The sequence below is a fragment of the Thalassophryne amazonica genome, chromosome 3, assembly GCF_902500255.1.
Source record: "Thalassophryne amazonica chromosome 3, fThaAma1.1, whole genome shotgun sequence".
NCBI lineage: Eukaryota > Metazoa > Chordata > Actinopteri > Batrachoidiformes > Batrachoididae > Thalassophryne > Thalassophryne amazonica.
This window is the reverse complement of record NC_047105.1, coordinates 21,546,495-21,570,495: the sequence shown is the minus strand read 5'-3', so window position 1 is coordinate 21,570,495 and position 24,001 is coordinate 21,546,495. Positions and strand designations below refer to the sequence as shown.

The window sequence follows — 24,001 nt, the reverse complement described above, 5'->3', positions numbered from 1 at the left end:
TCCACAGCAGATCTGAGCTGGATCTGCGTGTTTATTTGGCACAATTTTACAGCAGATGCCCGTCCTGACAACTCCATATTACATGGAGAATGGGCAGTGGTGGATTTGGAACCAGAAACCTTTCACACTGGAAACAAGTGCACGTAACGGCTTGGCCACCACCCCAAGGGACTTACTGTATATATATATAAAAAAAATAAAATTATTCGTACTCTAGATCCTTTTTAAAAAAATTACGTTTCATAGTTGTAAATTTGTAGACTGGGATCAAGTGACTGTAGTTTTCAGATGATCCAGAAGGGGTTCTTCTAGTTTCAGGTGTTTTTTGGGAAGAAAACTGGAGTAACTCTCTTCCTAACAGTTTACAAAAAAAAAAAAAAAAAAAATGCCTGCCAACTGGAAGAATCCAGTTTAGCGATGTTGCTCCTGTGCTAATCAACAAGCACCAGGACGCCCCCAAGCAGTGCCGCCAGTGGAGTCGCTCGACTGTTTTGCAAAATCGGGCAACATGCTGCTAACACGCAACAGCTCAGCTAATTATTCCCTTGATAAACAGAGTAACTGTGCATTACGTGTTGAGCTGGACCAGGTTTTACCATCTCGATGTGTCTCCATCACCCGAGGCAATTTCTGGTTAGTGGGATATTTTCTTGTTTTAAGAAAATGGCTTTGCTCCTGCTGCTTGACAGACATCTTTAAAGCCAGAAGAAACTCTGGGGAACAGCTCCTGTTGTGCAACTACAGACTGACACGACCTAACGAGAACTCCAACGCAGTGATGCAATTCTCACGCCATCTTTATGTCAGACAGCAGGCTAACAGCCCGCATGCTCGAAATGAGGAGAAGGGCAAAACCGAAATGCATGCTGAAGGAAATCAGCCCTAATCACGAGCTGGCAAATGTGCAGCGAGGCCAACGTCACCATCACACTTCACTTGACTGACAAATCTAGAAAAGATGGTACAGGTGTAATTTAGCAGCTCGATCCCCAAAGAGCAGCTCCTTTCAATAAGGACTGTTTTATTTCTTTTTTTTTTACGCTGTATTATTAATACGGTTTATTGCAACTTTGTACCAACTGAGTTAAATTAGAGCAACCGATATTAGAAATCAGAGCTAAAAAATGGATTAGAATGTCAGATGCATAATTAATAGATGGGAACGATTTTACAACGGGGTGCTGATGGGAAATGATTTCTTTTGTAAATCTACACACACTATATTCTTGTACTACTTAAAAACCTCTATTACTTTAAGGAGTTCCCGAAAAACTGCACAGCTCATTCATTTGGAGAAATTACAGGATTCTATTTCCAGAGAAATCCTTTCTGGTAGAATGGTCATTTTAATTGGCTGTCATTCAGGCTTTTTCCTTTTTTTTTGTAAAGTTAAACTTGGTGTATCTATATTTATGTATGGTGATGGGTCTTGTCTTGTTCCATAGCCCCTCCGTTACTTTTACAAGTGCAATCTCCAGCTGGAGCTGGTGACAGACTACGTTTTTTGGACATTTTGATGGTGCTGGTGTGTTTGTTAATTTTTGTTCCATTACTCCTCTGGTGTGTTTGGGACAATTTCCATCATTTCTATCATGCGCCTGCTTTGTGACAAACGTGAATCTTTTCAGACTAATCTTAAAACTTGTTTATTTTCTGGTGTTTATCATTAATTTTACAGTTTTATCTTGTGCTAATTATGTCTGCTGCATGTATGCTTTATGTGCATTTTTAATTTTATTTGTCCTTATGGAGGCAGAATTTCATTTTATTAGTGTAATGTTTTATTATGTTGAACATTTTGGAAATTTTCTACTTCAAGTGCAATATAAATAAATAAATCAATAAAGAAGGTCAAGGGTTCAGAGATATCAAATCAAATCAATTTTATTTATATAGCGCCAAATCACAACAAACAGTTGCCCCAAGGTGCTTTATATTGTAAGGCAAAGCCATACAATAATTACGGAAAAACCCCAACGGTCAAAACGACCCCCTGTGAGCAAGCACTTGGCGACAGTGGGAAGGAAAAACTCCCTTTTAACAGGAAGAAACCTCCAGAAGAACCAGGCTCAGGGAGGGGCAGTCTTCTGCTGGGACTGGTTGAGGCTGAGGGAGAGAACCAGGAAAAAGACATGCTGTGGAAGAAAGCAGAGATCAATCACTAATGATTAAATGCAGAGTGGTGCATACAGAGCAAAAGAGAAAGAAACACTCAGTGCATCATGGGAACCCCCCAGCAGTCAAAGTCTATAGCAGCATAACTAAGGGATGGTTCAGGGTCACCTGATCCAGCCCTAACTATAAGCTTTAGCAAAAAGAAAAGTTTTAAGCCTAATCTTAAAAGTAGAGAGGGTGTCTGTCTCCCTGATCCGAATTGGGAGCTGGTTCCAGAGGAGAGGAGCCTGAAAGCTGAAGGCTCTGCCTCCCATTCTACTCTTACAAACCCTAGGAACTACAAGTAAGCCTGCAGTCTGAGAGCGAAGCGCTCTATTGGGGTGATATGGTACTATGAGGTCCCTAAGATAAGATGCGACCTGATTATTCAAAACCTTATAAGTAAGAAGAAGAATTTTAAATTCTATTCTAGAATTAACAGGAAGCCAATGAAGAGAAGCCAATATGGGTGAAATATGCTCTCTCATTCTAGTCCCTGGAAGCCCTACCATTAATTAATGCTTCGATCTGTCTTTATTTGTTGGCTATGTACCACAGGCTTTTAAGGTGGCAGTAATTAAACCATTACTTAAAAAGCCATCACTTGACCCAGCTATCTTAGCTAATTATAGGCCAATCTCCAACCTTCCTTTTCTCTCAATACTTCTTGAAAGGGTAGTTGTAAAACAGCTAACTGATCATCTGCAGAGGAATGGTCTATTTGAAGAGTTTCAGAATTCATCATAGTACAGAAACAGCATTAGTGAAGGTTACAAATGATCTTCTTATGGCCTCAGACAGTGGACTCATCTCTGTGCTTGTTCTGTTAGACCGCAGTGCTGCTTTTGATACTGTTGACCATAAAATTTTATTATAGAGATTAGAGCACGCCATAGGTATTAAAGGCAATGCGCTGCGGTGGTTTGAATCATATTTATCTAATAGATTACAATTTTTTCATGTAAATGGGGAATCTTCTTCACAGACTAAGGTTAATTATGGAGTTCCACAAGGTTCTGTGCTAGGACCAATTTTATTCACTTTATACATGCATCCCTTAGGCAGTATTATTAGACATTATTGCTTAAATTTTCATTGTTACGCAGATGATACTCAGCTTTATCTATCCATGAAGCCAGAGGACACACACCAATTAGCTAAACTACAGGATTGTCTTACAGACATAAAGACATGGATGACCTCTAATTTCCTGCTTTTAAACTCAGATAAAACTGAAGTTATTGTACTTGGCCCCACAAATCTTAGAAACATGGTGTCTAACCAGATCCTTACTCTGGATGGCATTACCCTGACCTCTAGTAATACTGTGAGAAATCTTGGAGTCATTTTTGATCAGGATATGTCATTCAATGCGCATATTAAACAAATATGTAGGACTGCTTTTTTGCATTTGCGCAATATCTCTAAAATTAGAAAGGTCTTGTCTCAGAGTGATGCTGAAAAACTAATTCATGCATTTATTTCCTCTAGGCTGGACTATTGTAATTCATTATTATCAGGTTGTCCTAAAAGTTCCCTGAAAAGCCTTCAGTTAATTCAAAATGCTGCAGCTAGAGTACTGACAGGGACTAGAAGGAGAGAGCATATCTCACCCATATTGGCCTCTCTTCATTGGCTTCCTGTTAATTCTAGAATAGAATTTAAAATTCTTCTTCTTACTTATAAGGTCTAGAATAATCAGGTCGCATCTTATCTTAGGGACCTCATAGTACCATATCACCCCAATAGAGCGCTTCGCTCTCAGACTGCAGGCTTACTTGTAGTTCCTAGGGTTTGTAAGAGTAGAATGGGAGGCAGAGCCTTCAGCTTTCAGGCTCCTCTCCTCTGGAACCAGCTCCCAATTCGGATCAGGGAGACAGACACCCTCTCTACTTTTAAGATTAGGCTTAAAACTTTCCTTTTTGCTAAAGCTTATAGTTAGGGCTGGATCAGGTGACCCTGAACCATCCCTTAGTTATGCTGCTATAGACTTAGACTGCTGGGGGGTTCCCATGATGCACTGAGTGTTTCTTTCTCTTTTTGCTCTGTATGCACCACTCTGCATTTAATCATTAGTGATTGATCTCTGCTCTCTTCCACAGCATGTCTTTTTCCTGGTTCTCTCCCTCAGCCCCAACCAGTCCCAGCAGAAGACTGCCCCTCCCTGAGCCTGATTCTGCTGGAGGTTTCTTCCTGTTAAAAGGGAGTTTTTCCTTCCCACTGTCGCCAAGTGCTTGCTCACAGGGGGTCGTTTTGACAGTTGGAGTTTTTCTGTAATTATTGTATGGCTTTGCCTTGCAATATGAAGCACCTTGGGGCAACTGTTTGTTGTGATTTGGCGCTATATAAATGAAATTGATTTGATTTGATAGGAATCGGGTCTAATAGACATGTTGATGGTTTGGAGGAAGTAACTAATGAAAATAACTCAGACAGAACAATCGGAGAGAAAGAGTCTAACCAAATACCGGCATCACTGAAAGCAGCCAAAGAGAACGATATGTCTTTGGGATGGTTATGAGTAATTTTTTCTCTAATAGTTAAAATTTTATTAGCAAAGAAAGTCATGAAGTCATTACTAATTAAAGTTAAAGGAATACTCGGCTCAATAGAGCTCTGATTCTTTGTCAGCCTGGCTACAGTGCTGAAAATAAACCTGGGGTTGTTCTTATTTTCTTCAATTAGTGATGAGTAGTAAGATGTCCTAGCTTTACGGAGGGCTTTTATATCAATCATTAAAAGACTAAAAATGTGGTAAAACATTTAAAACCTGCTGTAATTCTGCCATCTTATTTGGTTGTTATTGCTCTCAAATTAAAGCTGACAATCTGTTCAATGCCTCATTCCGTTTGATGGTTATCCTGTGATAGCCAGCAAATATAAAATTTTGTTAGTGTACAAAAATATCAGGACCTAAATGCATTTCAAATGATAGATAAGTACTTGGTACTCTGCACGAATACAAAAATAGAAGAAGTGCTATAAACTGCCACTCACCTTGCCAATAATGCTTCCTACCTCCTGTGGAGAAAAGGAGAGAATAATATTATTCTTAATATCATCACCCCATGTTATTTTCTTGACCGATGTTACAGTACAGTTGGATTTATAATATAATACTGCTTCTGTGTTCTGGATCTACCCTGGGGATTCCTCAGTTTGACACCTACAAAAACCTCCAAAAGGCCATGTCCAGAAAACATCATATGGATATTGAATTCAAGCAACTCCTTCTGGGTGTCACAACAGTTCATCATCTCAAGGTGGATTCTCGTGACCTTTCAGAAGAAATTCATTTAAGCAGAGTAGAACAAAAGTATTTTTTTTTTGTCAATACCCAAAATATACTTCACTACAGATGGGCGTTGGAATGCCCATAAATTGGTAAATTCTAACTTGGCTCTTTCATTCTGTCTGAACCAAATATCTGTCGACCTTTCACTCCACTTAGAGTCAACAACATTAAAAAAACAACACCCCAACATCATTAAAACCATCAGACAGGGCAAAGACTTTCTCCCAACACAGAAGGAGTAATCCATCAACTGCCATCGGAGTACCATGGCCTCGCAACCGTTTTACCTACTGCTGCAAACCACTGCCATGTCCAGTAAAGTCCACATTCAGAAGAAGGCATCAGAGTTACAACCTCAAATCCAGTGGTGGGCACACTTCCGATAATCCGATAACAGATAATTATTGAAGATAATGTTTTCATTATCGGATTATCTTTTTATGTAACTTTAAAAACCATTATCAGACTAATTATCTTCCGATGAATTGTCGTCCGATAACTTTTAGACCTATAACGTAGCAAACGAAGCTGAACAGCAGCAAGCATTTTTAAAATTTAAAATCAGTTGAGACATACCTGTTGAAAGTTTCTTAAGAGATGTATTGTTCTATCCTCTGCAAACAGATGCGAGCTAGTTTCAAGAGAAACCACTCTACCCTCTGCAGACAAAGGAGAACTGGTGACCAAAAAAATAAAATCATTTCCTTTAACCCCATACTGATACAATGGCAATATCACCCAAGTCATCCAGAGGCATACATTTTTAACTTATGGTTCAAATTTTAACCAAACTAATTTTGGACAAGTTATTTAAAATTACTGTCATGCCTGAAGTTTTATAAAGTGAAAACATCAGATATATGTTTTAGTTTTAAAGTAATGTGCTAATTTTTAAGGTTTTGTGAGCACATGCTGTGCCCAGCAGTGCATTATGGGTAGGATAGGGTAATCTCAGTACGTTCACGACAGGACAAATGTATTTCAGACACTCTGTTCAGGCTCCACGGACAGCAGCATTAAACTCTAGTGCCTAAAACTCTCGTGAATATATTCTCTGGGTTTATAGACGTTATTGTATTTGCGTTTGTTAAATTCAACGCATCTTAAATGTAGCAGAAACAGATTTGGAATTTTTTTTTTTGAAAGTTTCAAGGCCTCTACTGCCATCTACTAGCCAGTAGTGTTCATGGCAGTATTCGCCCTAACTACTAAGCGTCTGGCAGTGTTCTGTTTATTTTGACCCCGGTTATATCAGCTGGTTGTCAAATCAACTTTTTGGCTTTGCAAATGGCTTTTTTTTTTTAACAAATTAAGTTTAAAAACAAAACAACAACAACAACAACAAAACATTACAGGACAGCTCTGTTTGCACATGCACAGTGCGAGCGGTTGGATGCTTGTAGCTCTTCAGCAGCCAGACCAGAATAATATCAAACAGGTGTGATTTTCATTCGACCATACGATCGGCGATCAGAAGGTGCTCGTGAGATGTTGAACACAGCTTGTTACTCCATGTACACTACACAACGCAGGACGCACAATTAACCTGAAACTCGGTCAACAAATGAAAAATGTCCACAAATGAAAAATCATCTGAAAAAGTGCCAAAACTCACACAGTGTAAAGCCAACATTTATGTGTCAAGACACTACTGACAAGACAATACATCATAAAATGTGCGCACGGCACTAATAAAACGTGCACACATTCTCTCCACATGCAAAACATTTTGCAATGACACTTCCAGGGCTCCGTAAAAATGCCTGTTTTTACAAATAAATAATGGAATATTTTACAAAAGCACATTTATCTGTAAACACCAACACACAACACACATCACATTAATGTGTTGGTTTACATAATGAATGACTGAACCAATCTATGTTTAGCAGAGGCACATTTCCCCAGAATCCTTTGCGATCTGTCTGTTTTTGTTACAAAACCTCAGAATTATTGCATTATTCAACATTAAAAGATATGTTATATTTTAACTTTGTACAAATGACAGAATTGACATTAATGGAGTTATTCTATCGGTATTCACACAAAACCATAAGTTAGGATGCCTTTATTTTTCAAGACCTCCCCCTGACCGGAGCATTGTGATTGGTAGAGAGCTAGGCTTTGTGTCTGCTCTCAGGGTGCTGTAGTTGTGTAGCTTACAAAAGGGGGCAACATGTTCAAACATAGAAGTGCTGACTCATTATTTGGGTCTTATGTCGCTTTTTATGCCTCCAAAAGCGATCCTGGTGTTAAAACTCAAATTCAGCTTGTTAGCAGTTGCAAATGTATCAGAGACAATACTGGAATTTATCGGTTATCTGTAACTTCCGATACATTTTTGGGTGGGTCATCAGTTTATCTTTATCAAAGATAACTTTTCAGTTATCTGATTATCTGTTATCGAAGTTAATTTTTTGGTTATCTGTGCCCACCACTACTCAAATCAGAAAAGTATAGCACGACATGGAAAATGCAAAAAGTACCTGTTTCTTCTGTCTCATTGCAGACTGTATGAACCAAAGATATTTCACACTTTGTGTTGATAACTTAATATAATTTACTATAAAACAATTCCTGCATTTCAGGCCTGCAACATATTCCTAAAATTCCTGGGACTGGGGCAATGATAGCTATTTCAAACAGGTGATGTCAACAGGTCATTGTAGTCATCTCTTTATACAAAAACAGTATCCACAAACGGCTGGGTCTTTGAGAAGCAAAGATCGACAGAGGATCCCTAGTTTGTCAATAAATATGTGAGAAAAATACTGAAATGTTTAAAAACAATGTGCCCCAAAGACCCCTTGAAAGGGGTCTGCATATTTCTCCCAGTACAGTGCATCATATCATTCAATGATTCAAGGAATTTGGAGGAATTTAAATGTGCCAAAGGCAAGGGTGCTGACACTGACACCCATGCTCTCCAAAACCTCGGAGAGCACTGCTTCAAGAACGGCCATTCATCAATAGCTGATATAACTAAATGGACAAGGGATTATTTTACAAAACCTTTTTCAAGCACTACAATACAGAGTTACATTCACTAATGCTGTTTAAATCTTTGCTGTACTAATAAGAATCTTCATGTTAGCATTGTCCAAAAGCCACATTAACTTCCCTGGGCTCAGAAGGATTTGGGTTGGACCTTCACACAATGGAAACATATACTGTGGTCAGATGAATAAGGATTCCAGAATTTTTTTTTTCTTTGTAAGAAATGGATGCCACATGCATCAAGTCCAAAAGCCAGGGTCTGACATGGTATGGGGTTGTGACATTACCATTGGCAAATGTAATTTACACTTCTGTGAAGGCAGCACTAATGCAGAAAAGTACATTGAGATATTAAAGCATCCTATGCTGCCTTCAAGATGATATCTTTTCCAGGGATACTCATGCATTTTTCAACAAGACAATGCAAAACCCCATTCTGCACACATCACACAGGCATGGCTGTGGAAGAAGATGCTACAGGTACTGGAATGACCTACCTGCAGTCCTGACCTATGCTCAATAGGGAATGTGCGGAGAATGTATGTATGTATTCTGAGAAGGAAAGCAAAATTGCAGTAAATGCTTTACTATCCAACTTTTTTACGAAATGTATTGCAGGCCTGAAATACAGGAATGGATGTATATTAACAAATGAAATGGGATTAACCACAGAAAACATGAAATAACGGGTTCATACTGGGGATGTCCCAATCAGGTTTTTTTGGCCCTGATCCGATTCCGAGTCATCTGATTTTGAGTATCTACTGATACAGAGTCCCGATCCGATACTTTAAAAACTGAATGAACGATGAACAAATGCTAAATATATAATGTTTTCATTTTAATCACCTTATTTTATTATTTATCACTTAAAAACTGCACTTCTCCTTGAGGTAGCTTGAAGAATCAAGTAATAATCTACCAGACTTAAAAAATGTACAAATTTTCATGTTATTTTATTTGTCTAAAAATAAATGTTCGAGGTTCCTTACATTAAACAAGAAATTATCTAATCTAAAATAACAGGTGGTTTTAATTTACAGATGAAAGGTTTCTAACGAACCATTTATTGATTTAGCTAATTTAATTACAAGTGTTCTAAACTCTTTTTTAAACAGTAATCAGAAATTTTGAGGTAACAAACAACAACAAAAAACTTTTCCAAGGATTTTTCTTCAGAAAACTGCTCTATAAATGAGCAGTCCTGTGACACGTTTGTGTTTTGTACAGATCAGTGGTTTCTGCCACTAGTCTTCCATGTTTTGGCGCAACACGTCGTTCCTATTGGACAGCGCGAAGCTACGTCACAGCTCAGAGCGTCGAAGGTTGGATTGGGTTGAACTTATGTTTTTTCTTTTGTTCAATAAAAAAAAAGGAAAAAAGATTGGGTTGAACTTTGACTGCGTCAGCTTGCCGACAAGCGGCAATGCAGGCTCCTGTCAGAAGCAATGCATCTCATTGAAAATAATGCTTTTTAGACCAATTCTTGACACCTCTGATGCTTCCGACGCATGAAAGGCCCATTAATCTACAATAATGAGCTTGAAATAGTGATCAAAATAATGAGGATAAAATCTATATCGGATTCCTCATCGGGATGCAACGTCCGATTTCGCTCAAGCCTGAAACCACGTGATCGGGCCAGATTTCTGATCACATGATTAGATTGGGACATCCCTAGTTCATACTGTCTGCAATGAAAAGAAGTCAAAGTAAATATCAGAATCACTGCCAGGGAAATTTAAATTTGCATTGTCCATACTGTCCCAACTGTTTCTGATTTGGGGTTGTACTTTATCAAGCCAAAGCCAAAATCTAATCAGGGGAACACCACAACTGAAATTCTTTTGAAATTCTGTCCATGAAACAGAATGGATGCCAAGACACAATCCTGACAGAATCCAATATCCACTGAAAAGTTAAACTTTCTGTTGAGAATGTGAACACACATTGATCCCATCAACAACACCCGACAATCACAAAATCACACTGGCAGGACAAATCTTTTCTTTAAATCCTCCTTTCTTACCTTTCCGTGCATAAGGAGGCGTAGTGTGAGCGTGACTCCCATGGCTCCATCTCCAAACTCCTGTTCACAGTTCATGGTGGTGGAGGCGGTGGTGTGGTGGGTGGATGTGTGGGTGGACTCTACTGCTGGGAGACGCATGAAGGTCCGAGGCCCCTAGGCGAATGGAAATTTCCAGAACACCACAGAACCCAGCAAAATACCCTTGGAGAGTGTTGGAACTGTGAGGGGGTAAGGGGAGGTTGGGTTTGGGGGTGGATGGTGGGATGGAGTCGGTAGAGCTGGTCTCTAGAAGAAGGATCTTTTGGCTTTATCCTTGTATCTCTTTCAACTCTGTGGGAAAGAAAAAATGTAAGACATGAGTTAATTTGAGTAAATGAGTGCTTAACCTGACCCAGACACCAGTGTAATACCCATGTAGTTGCTGCAGTCCAGACAATCAGCCCTTCCTTTCCAGTACGGCACCACAAGTCTTTTCTTCCAGCCTACTGAGACAATACATGTCTCCCAAATTGCAGCCAAAATGGTTTGCAATGGCAGATGACTGCATCTCCAGCCACCTGAAGGATTTTAGCACTGCTGTACCTTCATCTAAAAATGAAGAAGGACATGAGTTTGTCTATTTTGTACAGGGCCACTGCATAGTTTGGAGGGGTGTGAAACAGGATATATGCGTAAAAGTGGAAATTCATCCCTGGCCGGGGTGGAGGCAGTGAAAGGAATGAGAAGACATTCATGAATAATTTGTTATTTATTATGGAGTAGCACTAAATGAGGTTGAACAGTTTCTCCAACACACTGCAATATGCACAACAGACCTGACGTCAACAAAGTCAAACCATAACCACAACTGAAACTAACACCCATCTCCATAGGGTAGTGGTCGGCAACAGTGTACCATGACATGCCAAGATGAGGTGTTCGAGTGAAAGGAAAACCTGCACCATCTAGACTCTTCATGGCACACTCTTGCCCGCTCCCTGCAACAGGTTATAGTTGTGGTATGGTTGTGGTATCTACTACTGGTTGCTTTTCTGGAGGTAAAGCAATTGAAGATGGTGTGAAAATACACATCTGTTGGCTGAGATGTTGACTTCCAGTGTTATTAAATTAAAACAAAGTTACTTCCACACACTCTGCAAGCACAGATATATAAAACAGTCTACTCAAATGACCAACATGTTAACAAGATCTCCTCACGGTTAGCAGGTAAATACATCACCATCCTTCTGCAACTTGAGGCTCAGCTTAATGTCATTGCGTTTTAAATGGTGTAAACTTGGCTACTCACGTGCTTCCATAAATCCATCACATTGGCAAGGATGTTAAGAAAAAACACCAGAGGGCACTGCAGACCCACTTTAAAGTTTATCACAACATCAAAAAAGCAGTGGCTGAGGAAGTCAAAATAATGGTTGGAAAGAAAGAAAGTGGATTACACAGAGGTGATCTGTGCAGACATTAGGGGCACTTCACTCATACCATGACTGAAGCCGACTAGCGCACGAAGGAGGAATTGCATGCCATTTGTGAAAAATTGGAGCCGCCTCAAACGCCTCATACACCTGTTGCTACAACATTCGTGCACACAAGCCGTTGAAAGACAGTGAATGCCCTGCGTGTGCTCATCCAATCCCCCTCTCGGCAGGTGTCGACCAAATTCCAGGTGTCACACGCGAACATCTAACACCGCTTGCTGCACACTTAGAAAAGGCACGGCTATTCGTGCTCCTGGTGCAATAGTAGACAGCAGGCGATCACATTCAACCTGTCTGTGAAAATTGTCTTAGTGCCACACGAAAGTGGCGTAACCTAGCAACACACATGGGTGTGATTGTGCTGACCCCCCCCCCCACACACACACACAAATGGCGTGTGAAGTGTGTCGTTGTCGTCTCCCCAACACAAATGGCTTGCGGAGTGTGTCATCCCCCCACCACACACACACACACACACACACACACACACACACACACACACACACACACACACACACACACACACACACACACACACCATGAATCCAACATTGCCAGCTGTGGCTGAAGGTCCCAGAGTCCGGTGCTGGACCAGCTGATCACTGTGTCCTGCACCTCAGCTGGAGTACATGCAGTGCACATGTGTGTGCGGGTGCTCATGCCCTCATTAGGACCGGCCAGCATCTGAGCGCACGGCATGGTATGAAGCCACACGGCCGACTGATGTCACTTCCACCACATTAAATTGCAGTTTACATGACAGACAAAAAGAGTAGAAATTAAATCAAACACATAAGGCTGAAGGCGTGCACTCATGCATGTCTGATCACTTTCCTCATATGCTTTGCTGTGGACATACAACTCATGTCAGCTGACCACAGACTGTCAGCTGGATGTAACTGTACATGCAAGGTGTCAAACAAAGACATGAGACAGATGCAAGGCAAATGTATAATAATACATACATGAAATTAAAATCACAGAACAAAGCAACAGAGTGAGCCTTTTTTCTGCCGAGGCCTGTTGACAGAGGTGGGCATGTCCCCTTGCAACGTGCAGCTGTTTATCTGTGCTCCCAAGTCACAGCTCGGGAACACCTGTACTGGCTTGCAGGATATTAAGTTGCATAACTACAGCGTGAAGCGCGGACATTGGCATGCTGTCCTCGCGTGGGAATAGATTAAAACATATTGCTTCAGCTGACCATCGCGTCAGTGCATCACAAAGCTGCTGAATATTGTGCCATGCAGGAAATCACCCCATGGGATGCCCCACGAGGCACGTGTCACTGTGGGATTTCCCCACATTGTAATAATTTAAAAGCAGATCACAGTTGCAGCGGATCGCTGCTGATGTGTTCATGACGCGAGAGCCAGGCTCTTCATGAGACGAGCACATCAGGTAATTCATGTAAAACATGAAAGGAAGAACAGTAATCCACGCCATTTCATTACTTCCTGGTGTACGTCTAGGCGGAGGCTAAATCCGCTCTTTATAACAGGAATTATGTATTATAAATTGTGTTTTGTTTTTTTTTTCCTCCCCTGCTGTGTGTGGACTTTCCACGTGCTCGCACTGTGTTCGTGCACTCGAACACAAGTGTGCACGAAAGGTTTCGTGTCCCTCAAGATAGCAGGTGGAATGTTTCGTGGTTCCCCATTTTGTTTTTGGTTTGCAGATTTTCTTCCGGTTTCTGTGTCTTTCATGTTATGTGTGAAGGGTTCCTAAAATACTTCACATGGTTACCGTATTTTCGAGAGTACAAGCCACGTCTTTTTTTAAACTTGTTTAGAAGATCCTGCGAGTTAAACTCAGGTGCAACTTACTGAAAAGTCATGCATTCATTATTAATAAGTATAATTATAACAACTATTCACAGAGGACTTTCCAAGGAATCAAAGCACTAAACAAAAAACATAAAAAAACACTCCATGAATAAAAGACTAAATGCCAATAATAAAAGCACAATACAACAATGTACAAAAATCGCAAATTAAAGAACTGATAATACAAGTTATACTCCGGTGTGATTTATATATGAATTTTTAAAACAGGTGCAACTTATACTCTGGAAAATATAGTATATATGAAATTTTAATCAAAATATTCCACTGTTGTTGATGGTCTTTTTTGTGTACTTTTGCTTTAAGGTTGTATCTTGAATGAACTTTGGCTACACTGCCCCCATAATTATCGATGGTATTACTCCATTTCATCCATATCCTTAAGATTTCAGAAAACAAACACAAATATGGATGAAATGTACACAGAGTGCAGATATTTTGCATTTAATGTTGAGTCTAAATGAACCATTGCAATGTTGTCCTTTCAATTAGATTAGACAGAACTTTAATGATCCCTTGGGAAGATTCCCTCAGGGAAATTGAGGCTTCAGCAGCTTTGTATAACAGCACACAGGGTAAGAAGCACACAGAGTATCAAAAGTGAAAGTAAAAATGTATACCAGAAATACTGATCAATACTGATTTACTGGCTGCTACTTTTGTCAAGAAAAAGGACATTTCACGTGGCCACCAAAGGAAACACAGCCAGCATCTCTCATGCGGGTGAGCTGACTTTAACAATTCTCTCATTCAATGTGAACATCATTTTCTGAAGGAGCTGAAATAAATGTACACCCTGTTTTATGGATAAGTCTTGACTTCATGAAAATTTCAGCTTTCTCTCGGATGTAAACTTGATCTGCTTAGAGCAACGTTTAGAATATTGGTTTCTTGGCTCTGTTTTTGGGTTTACTTTGAGATCACTGTGCAGCTTCGCTGTTGTTTTGAGGGTTAAGGTGAGCTGGAGGGTGAAAGTAATTACAAGCATACGGACAGAAATATTGCACTGTTTCCTCATTTGCACTTGTCGGTGTGAGCAGTGTTTGTCAATAGCACACGCTTGAGAAATGTGCCTCCATTTATGCGCACGCACGGTGTGGTTTGCAGTAAGAAATTCCCTTTGTTGTAAACACTGGTGTGTTTGGGTCTATAGCCAAAGGCCTACAAGGCATTTCATTGATTTAACATCCAGAGCGGCACTGTAAAAGAGCCGCTGCAGCTCGTGCAATAAGAGGTGTGGAAATTAACATAATTTCTCAAGTGTCAGAAGCTAGTCAACAAGTCCGGGCGGTAATTTAAAAATTAATTGGGAATTCTGTTGAAAAAGCTTTGGGCTGAATTAAATAAGCTTTTTGCGATGGAAATGCCACTCAAGCATGATGATGCTTAAGCATTTCCTTTTGCCCTTAAATGAAAAAACGTGGAAGGAAAAAATGTCAAAAGAGAGCCGACATTGGTCATCCCTGCATACCAAACAGACCATTCCACTTTTTTCCCCGTTTGATGTGAAGGTGTTCAAACCACTGTGCAAGTGGGTGAACATCCATGGGCGTGCACTTCATTACTGTGACACCTACTTTGATTTTGCGTGAGCTTGTGTGATTTTCATGAGCAGCTGTGGATTTGTGCTGTGAAAGGAGCAGCCTTTCAGGCATCTGTCTCTATGCCAACCAGCCTCCTTAATGACATAAGGTATGCAGAAGAATAAATACACAGGTGTGTCTGACTGTGTCGATATTGTGCAGAGCATCTAATGCACCTCATTTTGGGAACCAACAGCAGATGACATACATACGTGTGCTGTATCATTATTAGCTTTGTTGTTATTTGCAACTCGATGATACAGTACAAACACGCTGCAAGAAAGTCTGTTTGCGAGAGAAGTGGGACGCTTGAGCCTGTAGATTTCACCTCTACCTTTTAACAAAGTCATTCTGTGTTCCACTCAATGAGAAAGATGTGGCTGGTGATGCAACTGACAAAAGTTTCTCCACACTTCTTACGGGTGGCTTCCCTAACAGATCCCATTTTTGCAACGTCACTCAGAATTTGAAGGGAACCTGCACTCGACAGATTTGCCATATAGTGCTGTACTTTCTGCCTCTCTTAATATTTGATTTAACTTCAGAAGATCCTTGGGTACTGCTGGAATGACTGAGTGAAATGAGCGGTTCCATCACTTCCAACGTGAGGGAGTGCCAGCAATGACATTTTTGCCATGTGGCACATTTATCTTGGCATGATTCAGCATGTAGGTGCCTCAGTGCTGAAAACTCCAGCAGGTAAAAAAAATGCAAGTGGACGGCTACATTTCACCAGCTTGTGGCAGATAGATGGTAACTTTTCAGAGGTGGGGATGGACCCGTTGTTTGTCTACATAGTTGCCATCCAGGACCCAGGACAATCTACTGTGTGGTGGATGTGATGATGCATGGTGCAAGTATATGCTCCCCAACCTGACCTCATCATCAAATGGTATTCTGTAGAGGTGGCCGGGTCGATTCTAATATCGATAATATCAATACCAACACTGGTATTGATACTGAACAATACTCGTGTAAAAAGATCGATACTCAAGCTTGTTTTCTCTCCCGCACGCACTGACTGCTGCGCACACAGATTCATCAAAGTCTACTCTCTGTCTGTAAGAGCAGCGCTGCGCTGTCACACAACACGGAGCAGCGCACCCTTGTATTGTGGTTTGTCAGCCCTCTGTTTGTTAAGTTGTGTTGAGTGATATGTTTTTAAACAAAAATGTTGATTGCGATAATAAAGTATTTTGTTGTCACGTACAATGTTTGGTGAAGTTCTGTCTTAGGTCTTTTGGATTCATTGGATCTATGAAGCTTAAATATGAAAAAGTATCAATATTGGTATCGATATCAGTGATACTGGGCCTGTATTTACTTGGTATCGGATCAATACCAAAATTCCCGGTATCGCCCACCTCTAGTATTCTGCGACTTCTAAATGTTCCTGTATTAACCTCTGACTTGTGTAAAGCCAACTGGATGTAAAAGTGGCATTTTAGTAGTTATACTAGACAGTAGTACTGTCATTTATATTCCGGAGCAGATAGTGGCAGCAGTGCGCCATTAAGCTGGATGCCAACTGCCGTAACACAAGAAGGAAAAGAAGACGATCTGAGTGAAGAGGATGTGCTGAGTGAAATTAATAAATCATGCTCTCAAACTGAAAGACCATGGTCTTGAATAAACAGAGGGAATAAAGTCTTCATGGTACTAGCATTCCACTTGTTTGGACTGTGTGGACATCCAAAACAGGAGAATAACTAGGCTTAGGTCATCTAGTATGTTTTAAACAATGGATATCAGTTTTAAAACCTTGAATCACATTTAGTGAGGTAAATGTACATGTTTTGCTCAGAACACAGCAACTGAACAGATGAAAACAATGGAAGTGTCTGTTCAGTGGCAACATGAAGCAGTTTAGTTGAATTCTTTGTGCCTCATACAATAACATTATTTAGTCCATTAGACTCCATTCCATAAAGTGCTATTTGCATTAGAAAAATATATAATATATCATATAATAATGAATAATATTGAAATTAATTTTGCTTGTTGCACGGAGCAATAGCACCACCTTTCAAAAATAAATGTGACTTACTGACCGTTTTTCCCCCCTCATAATAGGCATTTTTGGACAAATGGGTCTAATACTCCAGTGCAATTTATAGTCCATGTTCAGAATCCCGGGAAGAGTTACAAGATGTGGTTTAGGATAGGGACATGTGGGATGGTTTGCTTAGTTAGCAGCCACTGTCGCCCAGTCAAGCAGTAGAAAATGAAGGAATGAATGAGTTAACTAATTTATAGTCTGGAAAATACAATATTTATTCACTCCATTAATGATGCAATTTATATTTTCAAATGTTAAATTATTGTAGATACATTTACACACACATGAAACGGCAACACTTCAAATTATACAGAATGTTTTGAATTGATGTACTGAAAACAAGAACATATAGAAGCCTATTCTTACTTTTCATGAACTGTAGGCCAAAGCAAGCAACAAGATGTTCAGTTTCAATTGTATTGTATTTACTGAAAGAGTTTTCATTATGTTCAGTTTAAAAAAAAATAGCTCCTTCTTTCAATAGTTATTTTAATAAGGTTTTGTGACCTCTGACAGACACAGATTCTTTATTGTCATTGTAACAGGTACAAGAAAAGGTAAGGTGCAGCCTTCCGGTGCAAATATGATCCGGAGCAAACCACACGCAGACTTGAAGGTCTAGAGAAGAAAAGAAAAATAAACATAAAATTTGTCCAGAGTGCAAATTAAAAAAGAAAAAAGTTATAAGGACGTAGCAGCAAAAACGAGATTATATTAAAAAAAGAGAAAAGTATGTACAAAACTGTGGGTACTTCAGTGGCAGTGGATATTGCACATAAACACATTTTGCATTCATTTCAAGTGTGGCATGTGATCTGGCTGTTTGGTTCCAGGGGCATTCAAAGCTCTAACAGCAGTTGGGTAGAAACTGTATTTCAATCTATTTGTACGCGCTTTAATGGCCCTGTACCATCACTGTAGCTCAAACAGAGACTGGCCAGGGTGGGATGATTCCTTTAGAATGGTGTTGGCTCTCCTGAGACAGTAAGAGCCTTGAAGGTCCCCCAGTGTGGGTAGAGGACACCCAATAGTCTTCTCTGCCATTTTGGTAACCCTCTGGAGCTCTTTCCTGCTTGCCACCATACAGCTGGCAAACCATGTAAAGATGTAGTATGTAAGGATGCTCTCCACGGTAGAGCGGTAAAAAGACACAAGCAGTCTCTGGTTTATGTAATTTTTTTCCTGAGGATTCTCAAAAAGTGGAGTTGTTGCTGTGACTTATTTACCAAGTGTGTGGTGTTCCTGTTCCAGGTCAGTTTCTCATCTATGTGGGCTCCCAGGAAACGGAAGTCCCTGACCCTTTCCACACAGGTCCCCCAATGATAATGGGCTGAATGCCTGTTTTGTTTCTCCTAAAGTCTATGATTAGCTCCTTGGTTTTGGATGTGTTCAGGAGCAGGTTATTTTCTCTGCCCCACACCGTCAGCTGTTCCAGCTCATCCCGGTAGTTGGACTCATCTCTTCCAGTGATACAGCCTACCACTGTGGTGTCATCCGCATACTTAATGAAGGTGTTGCTGGTGTGGATAGGGGTATAGTCTGAGGTGTAGCAGGTGAAGAGCAGTGGGCTCAGCACACAGCCTTGAGGGGCACCGGTGCTGAGTGTGAGAACTGTGGATACATTGGGGCCAAACTTGAACATCTATGAGCCATCTGACAGAAAGTCCTTCAACCAAAAACATGTGGAATGAAGTAGAATGAGGTTCAGCAGTTTCCTCATGAGGCCATGCGGAGGATGAATATTAGAAGGTGAAGTAGGCATAAGCTGGTGCTTCAGTGGTGTCCAGTTTGCTCAAAGACAGCACATTTTGTTCCAGCTTACATTACTTTATAATAGCTGTGATCAGTTATTAATGAATACAAATTACCAGGTAATTAGTAATGTAATCATTGTTTTATAATAAATTATCATAATTTGAATGTTTTGGGATTAATTCAAAATCAATTACTGAAAATGATGCACTTCAGACTTAAAAAATGGGAAAAAAAAAAAAAAAAAAAAAGCAAAAATGTTGCTGGCTTTATTTTTATATTGACTTAGTTTTTGAGCCGTGCACCTCTACTCCTGGTCCCTGTGAGTGCTGTTTTTTCCTCTGCCTTAATCCTTTTATCTCATACATTTTTTTCTCAAATGTATCATTTTCAATGATCTGAAAATTCTTTTTAAAAATTCAAAACAAATTTTTCAGAGTATAAGTCACCCATTTTACTGTGTTATGAGGTCTTAAATTTGGGATGTTTGTGTATTCCTGCAGTGTACTTTCTTATTACTGTCATTTATGTTGTGTGGGCCGCTGAAGAGGAGGTACTGCTGGCCCACCACCACCAGATGGCGCCCTGCTTGAAGTGCGGGCTTCAAGCATGAGAGGGCGTCATAGCAACCGGGAGTGACAGCTGTTACTCGTCATCAGCATCAGCTGTCACTCATCCACATCATCACCACCACATTAAAGGCCGGATTGCAACTCCACCTCCTCGCCGAGAAATCAACTACCAATCAGGTAATTTCTCTGCTAAGCTTAAACCGTGACTATTAGTCTGATCTCTTTTTGCAGCCGTTTTCCTGGGACAGATACCCTGTCTGCGGAGTTGGCGTTTGGTGTGGACTGCGACGGCTTTGCCTCACACCCCACCCAGATAAGTGGTTATCTCAGGAGCTGCACGAGTGTGTGATTGGAGGTGGAGGTTCTCCCTCCTTACTGAATACAGACTGTGGGATTACTGAGTGTGCGACCTCACACTCATCAGGACTGTCTCTGTTCTCTGCCAGCAGTACCGGGTCTGACTGCTGAAGACAGCGGCCACCTGGGGCGCAGGGCTTGGCGGCTCCGGTGTTCTTCAGCTCCGTTGGCAGTGGAAGCTGTGTGGATCCGGCTCTTCTCTCGCCAGGCGTCTTCTATCGTCGAGCCTGCCCACACGTCACCTGGTGTATGATTGACAGTCACTATATTGTTATTGTCTGTACGTCGTTGTGTGATTCACAACATTAAATTGTTACTTTTGGCTTATCCATTGTCCATTCATTTACGCCCCCTGTTGTGGGTCTGTGTCACGACACTTTCACAACAATTTATTTGTTTATTATTAGAGTTAATTTTGTTTAGTGTTTTGATTCCTGGGAAAATCTTATATAATTAGTTATTATAACTACTATTACTAATAACAAATGTGATATTTCAGTATATAAGTCAACCTGAGTATAAGTCACAGGGCCTCCAAAACTAGTAAACAATAAATAAAGTGACTTTTAAGTATGTTCTTGTGATGCGCATTTTAAAACTCAAAATGTTGACAATATTGCCAAAAATCAAAAGCTGTTTTTTCAAGTGATGTGGACAAACTGCCACTGCTTGAGTCTTCCGTGTTGTGGAGATTTCATTCTATTGTGATTTGAGTTATTTTTTTAAAAAAGAAGACAAGCCATTGGTTGAAGATTGACCTTTAGTGACTACACAGGTAGAGTGGTTTCTATTTCACCTCCAGCTGACGAGGTAACACGAAGCTGAGCCAGAAGGCAAGACTCTCAATTTATACTCTGACCCTCAACTATGGGAAGGAGCTTTGGTTAACACAACTGCAAGAGCAAAGTCACGGATAAAAGTGGCAGAAAAGAGAATCCGCTGTGGAGAATCTGGGCTTACATTCAGGGACAGGGTGAAAAACTCAGATATCTGGGTGTCTGGTGAGAATGCACCCTGGGTGTCACCACAGACAAGTTTGCCAGGCACGTCCAACTGGGAAGAGGCCATGGAAAGAACCCAGGACACACTGGAGGAGGCACAAGAGGACTTGGCTGAGGAAAATGCCGGATAAGTTGCTTCGTCTGCTGCCACCGTGACTGGAACCAGCACAAACATGAGAAAGCAGTGATGAGTTAAGAGCATTAGATGATTGAAAAAGGTTTCATAAAATTAAAATGACAATGTGTTAAAAAATCAAATTCTAATCCAATTACTGTATTTTCCGCACCATAAGGCGCACCTAAAAGCCTTAAATTTTCACAAAAATCGGCCGTGCGCCATATAAACCGGTGCGCCTTATGTGCGCACTGAATTCCAAAAACGTTGTCTTTGACCGTCGGAATATCGGACCATTTCCCGGTGACACAAGGATGTAATACGTAAAGTACGTATGCTAGCAGCGTAGAGTACGTACCCTGGCAGCGATAAACCAATCGGAGAACATCACGTAATACGTAAAGTACATACGCTAGTGTAGTGTACATATGTTGCCAGTGATAAACCAATCAGAGAAGAGTATGTGAGTCCGTGGTACGTACACTTACCTCCGTCACTCCTCCGGTAGTTACCGTATACTACAGGTATCCTGCAAAACAACATTTGTTTGTCTAAGGACCCCCCGAAAATGGCGCCAGCGAAGAGACATGCTTACGAGGCACAATTCAAACTGCAGGCTATCAGTTACGCGGTTGTTCATGGGAATAGAGCAGCTGCGAGAGGAAACAAGAAAATGAACTTCGCCAAGTTAAAACGACCAAACGGAGTTTCTGCAGAAACAAAGCGAGGTGGCCACAGCTAGAAGACCAGCTGTTCAATTCAGACACAGAAGATGAGGACTTTGATGGATTTGTGACAGAACCATAATAAAAAATAATGTGAGTACCATATTGTTAAATACCGGTAGTTCAAAGTTGTTAAAAAGTTCAAATAAACTCACCGTTTTGCTTCCGTTACCTTTTTTTTTTTTTTGTAGACTATATGTTTTAGCGTGCACCTTTTGTAAGGGTTAAGTACCCGCTAATTGAGGCCACACCTTATAATCCGGTGCGCCTTATGGTGCAGAAAATACAGTACATTTTTTCCACTAACCTGATTGGTTAATCGTGTGACATAATAAGGCATATAATATCTGTGGAACGGAACTAAATATTAGACCGGTGGCCAAAGATGTATTACTCCACACTCTGACCGATGTTCTGACGAGATGTGATTACTGTTGAATGTCATTCCCGTCCTCCGGGTGCAACAGTGCATGTGCGCGCAACTGCGCGCATGCAGTATTGTTGGGACATGGAACTTTCAAGACACACAATGCATCAGAACACTGCCTGTGCATTCTGCTAGCTGTTAGTGCTGTTAGCTCAGAGTGAGAGAAAGTTGCGTGCTGCCACTGAAATGGGTGAATTTGAGCTACCGTACAACGGTAAGCCTCGCTGACCAAATTACCTACAGAAAAATAAACTGAGCAAACAATGGAATTGGACTAGAAATGGAAGAACCCCATTGTGTCTGATGATGTGTCAGATGTTCATGCTGTTATATACGGTCAAAAATATCCATTTTATTTGCTCCGCTAATGCGTCACCAATAAAACTGCTTTTTAAAGCCTATTTTCAACTGTATTTCCCAGCATGAACGTCCGACACATCACCAGACACAACAGCATTATTCCCTAAATGTAGTCAAGTAATCTTTGATAATACAGCTGTAATCTAATGACATTTTTTCCAGTGTAATCTGTTCAGATTATAGTGCTTCATACTGATTACATAAACTCAATTACATGCAGTCCGTTACTGCCCAACCCGCTTATTTCAGTCTCACCAGCCGCTCAGTTGACCTTCATTTAAGAAATAAAAATCCAGAACTGATGTTGCAGTGTTGGTGTTGCGTAATTTGAAAAATCGGAGCGTGCTTTTCTCCACAAAATGATACAGCAGGAACATTCTCCATGACCTTTGACTTAGCAGAAAGTAGATGAAAGGCATTTTCACACGTACTGTATAGTTCATTATTTTGGTTCCGCACTGGGGATCAAAATGTTACACTGTCGTCTCCTTGCTTCAGTTTGTTTTTCACATGGTGACTGTCTCCTCATTGGCCAGAAGTGCTGCATTTTTGTTGCTGGGTCTATGTCAGTGGCGTGCACAGCGGAAAATGTTCCAGTTATCGGTAGCCTGGAGCGTTAGTTTATTCTGCACAGCCACCACTCATTCTGCAGCGTCTACTGACAGCAAAACAGAGTTGAAAAACATACAATAGTTACATTTGGGTTGGATACTTATTCTATTAGGTCAGATTGTGTTCTCAGTATAAGTGAACCTTACTGGAGTTTACTTGGAAATAGATTGAAATCCATCTTCTCAGGCAGACTGTGGTCTTGTTTTGTCCACATAAGAGTAAAAACACAGAGTCAGGCCTCCTCAAATGACCTGAAAGAGCACAATCAATGCAACATTCATCAATGGAACATATTAAAGAGAAACAGGTCAGTTCTGGGAACATGCCCTATTGGTGCATCACACCACAAACCGCCTTGAGTCCTGGATGTTGTCCACCCAGGCAGACAACCGGTCCATCCATAACTCCAGAAGGTAACCACCTACGTATCTACTGCAGCCAGGTGAAATATGGGTGTCCTCTTGGCTTTCTCCAGCCACTGGGGTCCTGGATCAAACACGAAGAAGCACGACACATGGCCAAAATGTTGTAGCTGATGTTCCCTCACAATCCAAGTGACAGTCCTCATCTGAGTCTATGTAAGTACCTTCTGTTTAACACATGAGTCATTCCAAGGGTAATCAAGGATACTCCAAACAGACCTA

At 40.7% G+C, this 24,001-nt stretch overlaps 1 protein-coding gene across 2 annotated transcripts in view; it reads right to left on the bottom strand.

Moving 5' to 3' along the window:
- pcbp4 (poly(rC) binding protein 4) overlaps nt 1–24,001 on the bottom strand; it is a 417,908-nt gene that overhangs the window by 177,325 nt on the left and 216,582 nt on the right. Inside the window, exons 3-4 of one of the 2 annotated variants that reach the window (XM_034165899.1) lie at nt 10,476–10,805; nt 5,152–5,175 (exon numbers count right to left, since the gene is read on the bottom strand). In XM_034165899.1, the coding sequence (XP_034021790.1) occupies nt 5,152–5,175; nt 10,476–10,613 (162 nt within the window). In that variant the 5' untranslated portion in view covers nt 10,614–10,805. Of the gene's footprint in view, nt 1–5,151; nt 5,176–10,475; nt 10,806–24,001 lie in introns of those variants that run through there. The other variant, XM_034165900.1, reaches the window with a different exon arrangement.